At 38.9% G+C, this 13,134-nt stretch overlaps 2 protein-coding genes across 2 annotated transcripts; one reads left to right on the top strand and one right to left on the bottom strand.

Moving 5' to 3' along the window:
* The first annotated feature begins 1,737 nt into the window (after window positions 1–1,737).
* LOC103722977 (heavy metal-associated isoprenylated plant protein 21-like) lies at window positions 1,738–3,994 on the top strand. The gene is made up of 3 exons (XM_008813742.4): window positions 1,738–1,886; window positions 2,068–2,143; window positions 3,500–3,994. The coding sequence occupies exons 1-3, from the start codon at window positions 1,803–1,805 to the stop codon at window positions 3,790–3,792; spliced, it is 453 nt and encodes a 150-aa protein (XP_008811964.2). The 5' UTR covers window positions 1,738–1,802; the 3' UTR covers window positions 3,793–3,994.
* Window positions 3,995–7,196: 3,202 nt separating this feature from the next.
* LOC120111769 (beta-glucosidase 1-like) lies at window positions 7,197–12,366 on the bottom strand. Its single transcript, XM_039129666.1, has 11 exons — window positions 12,092–12,366; window positions 11,912–11,970; window positions 10,854–10,929; window positions 10,667–10,738; window positions 10,486–10,573; window positions 9,635–9,878; window positions 8,940–9,055; window positions 8,539–8,756; window positions 8,408–8,439; window positions 7,575–7,677; window positions 7,197–7,499 (listed from the first exon to the last, which is right to left on the bottom strand). The coding sequence occupies exons 1-11, from the start codon at window positions 12,312–12,314 to the stop codon at window positions 7,216–7,218; spliced, it is 1,515 nt and encodes a 504-aa protein (XP_038985594.1). The 5' UTR covers window positions 12,315–12,366; the 3' UTR covers window positions 7,197–7,215.
* Between the last annotated feature and the right edge of the window lie 768 nt (window positions 12,367–13,134).

The following is a 13,134-nucleotide window of genomic DNA, read 5'->3' as shown; positions in this document are numbered from 1 at the left end:
CAGATAAGAATGCCAAGACATAAACCGTAAATTTTAGGTAGTTACATAGAGCCAATGAATCTAAATAATATTTTTCAGCTAATCTTTTTAGGTGAGATTTTGGGTTACTGCAATCTATAAACTAGATAATGATGTTAGCAAGAAGTCATTTCTTAGAGCACAACAAAACCCTATATTTGAGAAAAATAGAGTAGAGTTAAAATCACAAAAAGAAGTCTCTACCAAAAAAAATCACAAAAAGAAGTCATTTTTCCGAGCACGGCAAAAACCTATAATTGAGAAAAGGAGGGAGCAGAGTGAAAAGCACAAAAAGAAGTCACTAGTTCTTAAAATACTCTTAAAAGTTAAAGTTTATATTAGAAAACTCTAATGAAAAGTAAGATTTGGTTGCCCCTGATGAAAAGGAAGGTATGATCAGCTGCATCCCAACAGTACCTGTGCCCTCTTCTTGATCGCCATATGGTCTATGGCTGCCATAGCGACTGCAAGTCAGCCAAATAAAAAGAGCCTTTATACCACCCAAATTAAGGTTACGATTTTGAGCTCTTGATCTGCAATCAAATGCTCTAGTTCTTAAAGTACCCATCTGACGATTACGATCTTGAGCTCCTAAATCATTTTTTTTTTTGGGCTGAAGCGGATAGATTATATCTGACGAGTATGGATGCACCCAAAAAGTTAGAAAATAAAATGTCTTGAAGTGCCCAGGGCAACTCCCCATCTCCAGCCCATAAGGTACTATCAGAATGACTGGCCACATAAGCGGTCATTCAATCTGCAGCCCCATTGGCTTTTCGGAAAACATATTTGGCCTGGAAGGCCCTTTCATCCCTCAACATCGCCTAGATGTCTCGGAGCAATGGGTGGTCACAGTCGTTGCCCCTTGGGTCCCCTTAGATCCAACTGATAACCGTGGCCGAGTTATCCTCCAGAATAATAGAGCTAGCTCATAAATCATGCCGGGCATGACGAAGGCCCGCCCAAGTAGCCCTCAGTTTTATACCGAGAACCGAGATATCGAATAGCTGACAACCATCACTCTGGTGTACGGGTCCTGAATAACAAAACCCGCGCCTCTTCTCGTACCTTCGTCCAAGACAGACCCATCGAAGTTGACCTTGAGAAAGCTCGGTGGTGGAGGTTTCCAGGTGAAAAACACCGTACACGGTGTTGCCGGAGCAGAGTGGGAACGCCAAATGTCCCGAACTGTCAAAGTCTCTTCGACAGGTGTAATGTGATTGATTTCCGCCGCATGCGCTTGCGCGCTCTCCACCACGAGCCTCGGCGACATACTGTGCTCGCCAAAGGTTTGAACATTTCTTGTCAGTCAGATCTGGTAGTCTGTGCAAGTCACTCTAACTGCCTCCTAAAATCGGTATGTTTTATATAGTTATTTTCACCCTAGAGTTGTAGGAATAGAGCCACAACCACAACCACAACGCGTTCGTTCAGCTTGTGATTGGGGCATCTCATTGGATGCATTACTACCATCCATTGGCTAGTTCACGCTTCCATGGTTGATACTCCAAATGATTTCGTATGTAGTTGACACATACCTTGTTGGTACTTTGTCTTTTAGATGTTTTAATACTGAGCTAAATAGAAAAGCAACCTTTCATTCAGAAAAAGTAAAAAAAAGAGGTGCAAAAAGCGATCTTGCCGCATCTCTCCAAGCTCTAGTCTCATCATTTCTATATATTTTATTTTACTCACCTCCATCACATCCTCTCCCTCCCTCCCTCCCTCCCTCCCGCTCTCCCTTTCCCTCTCCCTCTCCCTCTCTCTCTCCGTGGGAGAAGGAAATGGGTGCACTGGACTACCTCTCCAACTTTTGCAGTGTTACTGAAACAAGGAGATCACTGAGAAAGAAAAGAAAGCCTCTGCAGGTGAAGAACGCCAGGAATACAAAATTTTGTCCTTCATTCTCTTTTCTGTTTATATTCATCCCTCTATTTGAATTTAGTTCATCTTTTTTTTTTTCCAAAGTAAATATATTATTGTTTTAGCTCTTCCATTCAATAGAAAAAAAAACATATTAATTTTTCAATGTCTTGTAATATTGATCAGACTGTGGAGCTGAAGGTGAAAATGGATTGTGATGGCTGTGAAAGGAGAGTGAAGCATGCTGTTACCTCATTAAAAGGTATAGAAAGCTCTCTCCCCTTCCCAGTTCCCCTTTTTTTTGTCATCGAATTTGAGCTCTATATAAAAGAAATGCAGATGGTAATAAAAGTTAAATAGATGTGTTTAGTGGTGCCAACTCCTCTTATCTAGCGACTCAAAGGAAAAGATAACTCGGAGACCATACGGATTCCATTCAGTTCATTGACAGATGGAATACAATGCGAGCAAGAAGAAGAAGGAGGATTTTTTTTTTTTTTTTTTTGAGCAAGAAGAAGGAGGAGGACGATTGCTTGGTTAGCATCCTGCAGAATGATCACTTTGGTTAATATTTTGCGAAAAAGCTTTCCTTTCGAGTAAACAAAGATTATATATATTGGATTTTATCATCAACTTGATGAATTAATTTTAGGATATAGGACTTTCCTATTTCCTATTAGAACAGGTTGTTCAAAATATATATATATATATATATATATATATATATATATATATATATATATATATTGTTCGAGCTTTTATTATTTTCTTTCCACATAACGCGAGAAAGTCAAAAACTTGCTCATAATTTCTTCCCTTTACGGTTTTTTGGGCCTATCTGTCGTTATTTATCTGTCTTCTTCCTTTTGTTTTTGAGTTGTCAACTGAAACCAACCGGATTGACTCAAGAGTTTCTGATTAAATTATATTAATAGAAAATTTTACTTTTCTTTTCAAGGACAAAAGATTGTGATTCTTTATGCTTAGGAATCAGAAGGAAGCTTTTCAAAAGAAGGCCCGCCTATCTATTACAAACATTGAATTGTTCCTTTTCCATGATATATTAAAAAAAAAAGATTATGGGCATTACCAGTTGCAAAAATAATTCAATCTATCTTCAAACCGTTTAATTATCAGATTAATTGTCCTTTTTCCTTTCTTTCTTTATTTTTTTTCCTCCTTTAAGGCTACTTTTAATCGGATCAAATCCATAAGTTGCATTTTATTCATACCAGGTCCAAAGTTTTTGTAGACCCACATGCCCCAGCTAGAAACCACACCCAGATTTTGATTGTGTCGGTCCAATTTGACGTAGCTCCTTCCAGTTCAAGATATGGAGATGCTCAAGGCCAAAGGCCTTTTTTTTCTTTGTTTTTTCCCCAAAAAAAGGGGCTCTAACCTTATCCTACTCTATATGGCCGAAGCTCGGGCTCTCATGCAAACCAAGCTGGTTGGTCCGGGAGGACACGGAGCTAACGGGGTCAAAAGGAGGAAGGACACCTTATAGAATCGAACCTCAACCTCTCGCCTACAAAAGGCGAGATTATCCACCACCCGAGCAACACGCTCGGTGGTCCAAATGCTTTGAGTTCATCTTCTGAATCTGGCATCGTCTCAGGTGTGACAATGGTTGATGTGAACCGAAAGCAGAGCAGGGTGACCGTGACCGGCCATGTGGAGCCAAAGAAGGTCCTGAACAAGGTGAAGAGCACCGGGAAGAGGGTGGAATTCTGGCCTTACGTCCCTTACAATCTGGTCTACTACCCTTACGCAGCTCAGGCGTACGACAAGAGGGCCCCCTCCGGGTTTGTCCGCAATGTGGACCAAGCCGTGCCGAGCCCCGGTGCACCTGAGGAGCAGTTCTCATCACTCTTCAGCGATGACAACCCAAACGCCTGCTCTATTATGTGAGGGAAAATAGTAGGCGTGGTCTTTTTTGAACTTGTTTTTTAGGTCATCTGGGGGTGATGGAGAGGTTTTGTGATGAATGGTGCGTGTTATGGTAGAAAGGGAGAAGCTATTAGTTCTTAATGCAGGGATTTTCGGTGTATATTTTGCTCGTTTCTTCGAAGTGAAAAGCTTTTATTCGCTGCCGGAGTGTGGTTCATTTGTTTCTTGCATGGATAGGCATGTGAATGATTTGAAGTGTTGCTAATTGGATGTTTTGCTGTAGTCTTTAAGATGATCATTATGAGGACCTCTGCGAGCGTATATGTAGTCCCATATCGGTTCTTCGTTAGGTAGATATTAGGTATTTATACAGGATCAAGAAACTCAAATAATATCTTTCGGTTAGACATTTTGGTTGAAGTTCTAGATTGTTACAAATGGTATCAGAACAGATTTGGCGTATAACCTATATGGAAGGTCAAGGCTTAAATAAGGGGATTACATGAGAGCCCATGTGGTCTTGGGTTGTTACAATCATTACCTTACCGATTATCTAAAACCAACCATTACCTTACAGATTATATAAAACCCATATTAAGAATGAAAGGAAAAGAGCAATGATGGCCCTAAAAGAGGATTAATTTTTAGTCGTCATTGTTGTTTCAGGCTACTGGATTTGCATAGCAAGACCAAACTACTTGTGTAGCTAAATCCTGTAATTTAAACTTTTTTTTGTGTGTGTGTGTGTGTGTGTGGATATTTCCAAATGGTTGTATCTAAAGCCTAATTATTCTAATCTATTGTCTCAATGGTCCTACCTACAGCACCCAGCATGATGAAAAGTAAAGAAATATAAAAATATTGCCACAAATTGTAGCTCAATTTAGCTCCAGGTACTGATAAGACGCCAACACGCCGTGAAACCTTCGCAGAAGCCTACTAGAAGTTCAATAATTTTGGCAATGCTTAAGCCATTTATGTCAGGCAGCGCCGCTAGGGGGGGATAACAGAGTGCAGATGAATAGGAGATGGACCTTAAAAGCGATCGACTTTGGACCTGAACACCTGCAGCAGCATCAAGTGCTCAAACTTTGTCAGCAGCAGAAAGATCAAGATGAAGTTTCCTGCCCTTCTCTTCTCCACTCTCCGTCTATACTATGTTCTTTTGCTTTCTTCCCACTCTTTTTTTCTTTCAACCTTCTTCTGTAACTCTTTCAGCCTTCAATAAACAGAGGGTAGTATTTGTTACCTCCTGTGTCACTCAAAAGAAAGAAAAAAAAAGATGCTTGCTGCCCTTCCACGGCTTTCTGCTCACCAGCAGCGCTACTAAAAATAATGAAAGATTGTTAAGAGTGCCGCCGTAATGATGGAAGATTTGATAAAGCAGAAAAAAAGTTGGATCAATTATTGGTTGTGTAATGAGGTGGATGATAATTGTAGCAGCTTTGGTCATGGATTGAGGAGATTTAGAAGTCTTCCTGCTGGATTTTAGTGCTGAAACAAGAACCCCACCAATCAGAAAGATATAGCTCTATTTGAGTTTCTTGCCAGATTTTGGAGATAATATATGCTGTGCTGCTTCCAAACACCACTTAACCTTCGGAGCTGGGGATTGGTGCCGTAACAACCACCGGTCCATAGTTTCCGAATAGGCTCATGTTACAGTATCCTTTAGTTTATATACGTTGTATACTGAATAATTAGTTAAAAGATGTTATTCGGAACTATATATAAGCCTGCATAGGTCTGTTGAAAAACATTAAAAGATTGGAGACGTAGATAAGACATGGATTTTTATTTTAAAAAATAAAATCTAAATAATATGGGATTTCTACGATAATCATGCAAATAAGGATGAAGACAGAGAAATAAATTTAGGTGATTATATATATAACTTCTTCAACAAATTTTCGTAGATGATTATTAAGAGAGGTACTAAGAATATTTTAATCATAAAGTATGATATGCGGAATTTGAAACGATATATTTCTTTCTTATTTAATAATATAATCTAAATAATAGACTTGTAGCACTATTAGGTGAAGATGGGTGAGAAAAAATATTAAGCTATGTATTGAGTTGGGAAGGACGGATAGGTTTGATTGCCTTCTTCACTTAGACTCGTAGAGGAAAGGTCGATCGTGTCAGGAATCACTGACATCCAGCAGACAACTTTTAGGTGAAGGCGGGATTGATAACTAAATAAGATTCTGATGAAAGTAAGATTGATGTCCGATTGCAAATAGATGATCAGTCTTTAGAGAGCGTTGGATTAGTAGCATTCAAACTTTTCTTCGGAAGAAAAAGATTTGCAGCAAAATCCTTTTCTAAGTGCGGGGCATTTAGGTTATATAACTATGATTGATAACAATTTTGGATGTATGGTGCCTATTGGCGATGCCAATGCAATATGTTCCAAGATTAAATTTTGAATTTGTAGTGCATTTGCAAATTCTCATGGAAATTATCTTGCCTTTGCTTTCTTTCTTTCCTTCTTTTTTTCTTTTCTTTTTTTTTTTGATGAGAGAGAGAGAGAGGATAAAAGGGAGATATCTATATTTGCAGACTGTTTTTTGATAGAGAAGGAAAGAATGAAAAATAAAAAGAAAAATGAAGCTCGATTGTGAGAGTGACAGCAAGAGACGAGGAAAAAAAGACCACATGCCACAACTCTACATACGGCTAATGACCATAGATCAAAACGCAAGAGTCTCTATTTCTCTAGGCAAAACAATAAATAAGAAAAAGCAAGCCCAATCTAGTTCCATTGCCAACCTAGGTGTAAGGTAGTTTTAGGTGATAATGTCTTTATTTTTAATCCAGTTTGCTTTATTTTCATGACATCAAAGTTGGAATTACCATCAATTAAATATTTTGTTGACGCAACTCATCTCACAGCTCAAAATAGATTTTGAGTTGGGTGAGCCTGGCCCGAACCAGAGTTTATTCACCATCTGGGAGTTGGATCAACGATCTTTAGGTTAAAATTTTTACAATAATGACTCATATATTTCTAGCATAAATATATCAAAAAAAGTCAAAATATAACAAGTTTTGAAGTGCTATGGGCAGCTCCTCTTTGGCACTAGTGGTGTTGTAGAGGAGCCAGATTAATCGGCCCAACCTATAATTCCCGGGCCTGGTTAAGAAATGAGTCTTGCGGGCCTGGGCCAGCTGTTTGGTGTGCGCGCGCTTAAGAGAGAGAAAAGGACATATAAAAGCAGTAACAACGTATAGCAGCCACAGCAAACTAATAGTCGTGTCTAAAACATACTGCAATCAAGATTGCACAAGTAATTAAAGACATTCAAACTCTCTCTGCTAAAACACTAAATAGCATTAGCTTTTTGAGCAGCTTGCTATTAGTTTAAGTATTCCTTTCCCTATTGCTATACCAAGTTGCAAACTATATAAATCCTGCAGGTCCTGACGCTGACTATAAGATCAGTTCCTCCTTTCCCTTAACTCGAGCATGTTCCTGAACCAATATGCTGAATTCTTCGGGTACCGCTTAAGCGTGCTGTAGTCCACATAGACGAGGCCAAACCTCGACGTGTATCCCAACTTCCACTCAAAATTATCGAGCAGAGACCAAGCAAAATAGCCCATCACATTGGCCCCATCGTCGATCGCCTTCTTGAGCTCGGTTATGTAGCTCTTGTAATAATTGACCCTCTGAGTGTCGCGCAAGGCCCCAGGAAGAGTTACGTTGCCGGGCTGGTCCATTCCTGCGATCAGTATCATGACGGTATTAGAACTTGTAATTATGGATCGAAGAGGATGGTCTGATGTATCTCTCATACCATTTTCGGCTAGTATGACGGTTGGATTGCCGTAAGTCTCCTTAACATAAGTCACAGCCTTGTACATTCCCCATGGTGCGATGTAAAGCCATTCAGAGTGTGCCTGCATGCATGAAAAACAGTCCAAAATCAACTCTCTACGACTGGGCCATATCAATTCAAAGTAATGCTCAGTGGAGAACCATTTTAAGACAATATTATCAAAGCAAAGATTTAAGCTTGTGTCCTTACACCATTAAATTGAGATAGTATGGTCTGATAAAACCAAGGTTAATTTGGATATAATCCAGTTATATTAGCCCAAAGATCAGGAAAAAATCAATAACAAAAAGCAAATAATGAAAATGGGGAGAGTGGTGCTTTAAGATGCAGGAAAAAAAAGAGGTGGTGGATGACGAGGGTGGCCCATTAAACTAACATCCAAGGACCAAGATCCTAAACTCTAACCTTGTTTTTTATACAAAAAAATCCACATTAAAATGATTGATATTTTCTAGATACAACAAACAAATGGAGTGATGGGACGAAATTAGGTTGAACAACGATACGAAACATTTCCTTAATTTCTATCCTAAACCCAAAATTAGAACCTCGATGGCGAACATAAAATTCTATTTCTAGATAAGTACAATATAAGCAACGCGTGCAAGCAATTGAAAACATATTTCAATCATAAATGTATTACTAGATAAGTACATATTACTTAAAATTCTTTTTATTAATTTTATTTATTTAATATACTATAAATGTGATAAAGTTATAACAACTTTTGCTGAAATAACAACTTACTGATTATTCTAATCCTACAATAAATAAATTAAATAAACACTTACTCGCGGTCCAATTGGCACACCATCACGATCGTCTGCATTTATCGGAGAGCAAGAAAAATTGTTATTTAGAAACAGATAAAATTTCACTACGTAATTTTTTATTACAATATGAAGAGTTTAAAGGATCTCACAAGCAAATTGAGTATGCCAGTCTGCAGAGTAGCTAACTGGTGTCTGCGAGTACGTTGGCTGGTCCTCCATGTAGTACGATGTATATTGGTTAATCCCAACGTAGTCTATCGAACCTTTTACCATCTCAACTTCTTCGCGGGTGAACTTAGGAAGCCTCTCTTTGACAATCTCTTGCATCGTTTTCGGATACTCGCCATATATTATAGGGTGCAGGAACCTGTCACCAGAATGATCAGATTTCATTAAAATTTATTAGCTCATAAGTCTTGTATCTTTTACTTTTTTATAGGGTGCAGGAACCTGTCACCAGAATGATCAGATTTCATTAAAATTTATTAGCTCATAAGTCTTATATCTTTTACTTTTTCTTCTCACTATCTAAACTCAGCCTTGGTGTTACCATCCAATATGGAAGTCTCGAGCTCTCTGAGCTGCCTCCTGGTCCCTGATCGAGTTGGTAAGAGGTTCATACCAAACAAAGTCACAGAGTATTCCTATCTTGCCTTTCTGATGGGCCTGTAAATATTAATATAATAAAAAAATGTATCAGTAAGTAATCAATTGTAGCTAACATGCCAAGTGACCAGTAGTTTACCAGTCAGCATAAAAGAACTAATAAGATAAATTTACTGAAATAAAAATCACATATGAATTTTCTGAATGCAGAATTACATGCTGATTTTTTTTATCGAACTAAATTTTGTTCGAATTGTAAAATTTCATCTTTCTCTTGATCCTAAGATGTTTCTGTATCTGCTGACAAATTCAAGCAATGTGTCCCTGATAAATCTTATTCTTGTCAAACAAACTTTCAGTATGATTATATTATGAAATAAGAAAGGGGGATTCTCCAAAGTCTCAATGGTAGTCCTACCAATTCTAATTCATTTAAAATGATTAAATTAGAACTAGCAAACATAAATAACTCTGAACTAAGAGATCCAGGCATGCTTAGGTAGCGTTTGAAAGACATCGATTTTATTATTTTTTTTAATGATATTGCTTACATCAATGGGCATGCATTATTTATGATTCTATGTGCACAGAAAAAAATGTTTTCACTCCGATAGCATATATGATATTTGGACCATTTACCTGATATTTCTCACGATATCTCTTCACTGCAGCGGCATGAGATAATATTAGATGATGGGCCACAATGTAAGGCTCCGTAGCGGAGTTCCCTCCGGCTGAACAGTTGGTGCACCTTCCAGGGGCATGAGTGCCATCATCGTACCCAAGAGCTGCCACCACCCTGGGCTCATTGAACGTGAACCAGTTTTTCACTCTATCCCCAAACATCTTGAAACAGAAATCAGCAAAGTTCGCATATGCCTCCCTGCATGATATAAATGATCGATCAGAATTATAAACCAATCTCAACAGATTTGGGGCTTCTTGAATGATCAGGCTAAAAATTCTATTAGACTCATAGATTGCATGAGCATAATCAGCAAAATCATAAGATTACAGGCTGAGCTAGGCCTATATTCTAAGCATCCAGAAATCACTTAATGGGCCGGCCTGAGTCCCATCAGTAGAAAAAAAATCTCAAAACTTATGATCCATTGTACTAGCGGCGCAATTTATGAATATAATAAAATTTTCAGCTCAATTATCCAAACATGCCTTTATTAGAATTCAAAGACTACCATAACGGTCAAAATCTTGCAGCATTGTTAATAATATCTAGATCTGTGCAAAAACTAACAACAGGCAATGATTTGAAGATTCCGATGTATTCTGTTTTTATGGTTACTTTTGAACTAGTTACTGGATTGGGGTTTACCATAGGCATATCTTTTATATGTATAACAGTATACTACTTACTCATACATGATAACTTGGTACAGGCATCTCTTCATATATGCGTGCATGCATGCGAGTTGCATATATGGTTCAGTGGAACCACAAATAAATCCGACGACGAAACACTGGAGACTTACACTATCTTAGGGCTCAACCAGCCAAGATACTCATCTTGAAGTGCTTGTGGGAGATCATAGTGGTAGAGATTTGCATACGGAGTAATGCCTGATATGCAAAGAATTTATTAGCTTAAAACAGCTTTCAAGACAATTAACGAATTGATTCAATGTGGGCTTCTAGATTGAGGCAGGAGTTTACCTTGCTTTAACATGTAATTGATCAGTCTGTTGTAATAGAATACACCTCTCCAGTTAACTTTTCCAGTTCCCTCTACAAAAGTAGAACCATATACATCAGATGAAATTCTTTAGAAACAGCAGCATTATTTTTTATTTGAAAAATGAAGTTATGTATGAAAATAATGAGAAATTATTGTGTCACAAACTTGGGAAAATTCGGGACCAAGAGATTGAGAATCGGTAAGCATCAAAATTCATCTTCTTCATGATGTCCACATCTTCCTGCACCATACAATCAAGTTGTTTGAATTTGAAATATTACTTGGGAATTGAAAACAGAAAGAAGAAGAAGAAGAAGAAGAATAAAAGACAATGCCGAAGAAATCAAACAAAATTGATTCCCTGTGTGAATTATAAAACAAGCCTAAATCGCTCTTCCAGGATAATTGTCATGTACTTAGCAGTCTATGTGACTCGACTTTTATCCCTCTTAACAAAATTGTGACTCCATATAACAAGGTCACATGAAGAATGATGGTTGTACGTACACAAATTTGTTATGTTAGATCGACATCCTATATATCTCTTCAAATTTCAGAACTTCTAGAATCTCAATCCACAGAAAGCTTCTTCTGCCGCTGACAAGACGAGCTTGGCTCAGACATGAGTCTGTTGGGTGCCACCCGGGCCTGGAAAACTGTAAGCCTAACGACTGGCTAAGCTTATTATTTAGGTAAAAAGAAGCTGGATCCAACCGGCCCTGATCTGACCCGACCCGAGCATGTAACCTGGGCGGATTTTGGGTTGGGCTTGACCTGGCTCTTTGATCCCCAGGTGATAGCTCCATAAAATTAATTATTAGTTAGGTTTCTGGCCATCCAATTCCCAGTTAATCTCGATATTTATAATAATATAACAACCGGCGATAATATCCCAATCCAGCTATTAAGATAGACCTTATCCACACAAATCATAATGTTTGTCAACATATCTCTAATATGCATTCATAGATTAAAAATGGTTTTGATTCATTAGATTAAAAAGGTTGCTGTGTAATTATATGCAAACATTTTTGTATGAAAAAAGATGAGAAAAGTATCATTAAAAAAGAAGAAAAACAAAAAGGAAAAGAAGATGAGAAAAGGGAATGCATCTCCACCGGTCTTTAGTTGAACTAACCGGTCTGCATCTTATCACCGAACAAAGAACAAGCAAAGCTAGTACTATATAGCTAACATCAGATCAAGAAAGCTAATATTCTTACCTTGTAGCGGTGGTACTCGTCCACCGTCACGTCGGCGGTGGCGTTGCCTGCAATATTACCTGATACGAGTACATATATAAACGTCAGAGAACTTCAGAAAAAAAAAGGGCTAAAACTATAAGGGAAGGCAATGTAATGGCTTGAAGGAGTGTGTGATGATTATATCTATTTATATATTACCCGGGATCTTGACGAAGGTGTCCCAGATGCATGGGCCACGCCCTTCCTTCAGCGCCATACCCTCCACCTGGTACGCCGACGCTGCCGTCCCGAACACGAAGCCCTCCGGGAAGCTCGAGCGGCTTAGAGGGCGGGCATGCTTCAGAGCGGGCTGCGGGATGTAGGCCGAACAACCAAAGGCAAACAAGAAGAAGAAGAAAGGGAGCACTAGAGACCTCATCATGGCGAGAGCTTGAGGAGAGGAGGAAAGGAATACTAGGTATGGAGGGGTGGGGGTTGAGGTGGGGGATGGGGATGGGGGTGGGGTGGGTTTTTATAGAGTTAGAGTTGGTCCCATCAACTTAGAGTTGGACCAGTAGTCCAACTACGGAAGATCGCACAAAAATCGGGAGAGCCACCTTAGCGACCGGAGAAGAAATCGGAGAAGAAATCGTGTTTCACTGCGACAACGCTTTAGCTATTGGTTTCCTTAAAATTCTCTCCACGTCTGCTGGGGTACGTGATGGGTGAATTCGAGTGGGATGGAAATTCCTCGTGATATTCTCGTAACCATGTATGACGTAAAGTGAAGTTAGGAAAAGAGTCTCGATGGCACACAAAATTTTTTATGTGAAAGGAAGTCTCGATGGTTCTGATCACTAGGAAGTTCAAGCAAGCAAAGGGATTTCATGTGAAGTGAGTTCCTTGAGAGATGAGATATGCATGGAGAGACCTCCTTGACGTGGCTGGAACAAGCAAGGCATCGCATGGTCATGCAACGCTTTGTGTCGTATTTCAAGTACAACTTGTTTAACCAAGTATATTTTCGGTTGACTTCTTGTTATGCGAACAACATTCTCGGAGAATGTCATCCTTGACTCTTGATCCTTAAAGCCTTTTGCCTTGCGATAAACACTATCACCTATTTCCAAGCTTTTGGATAAGATCGAACTAACCTCTTCGTCAGCGACTCCATGTCCAACTACCATTGGGCTTGTAGTTTCTTCTATCCCTAGTCCCTACTTGTTCTTTTCACCCCCTCTGTCTTCAGCACGTATCCTCCA

This window comes from Phoenix dactylifera, chromosome 8 (genome assembly GCF_009389715.1).
Source record: "Phoenix dactylifera cultivar Barhee BC4 chromosome 8, palm_55x_up_171113_PBpolish2nd_filt_p, whole genome shotgun sequence".
In the NCBI taxonomy this organism is placed as follows: Eukaryota; Viridiplantae; Streptophyta; class Magnoliopsida; order Arecales; family Arecaceae; genus Phoenix; species Phoenix dactylifera.
The sequence above is the reverse complement of the archived record's forward strand: the minus strand, read 5'-3'. Positions and strand labels throughout refer to the sequence as shown.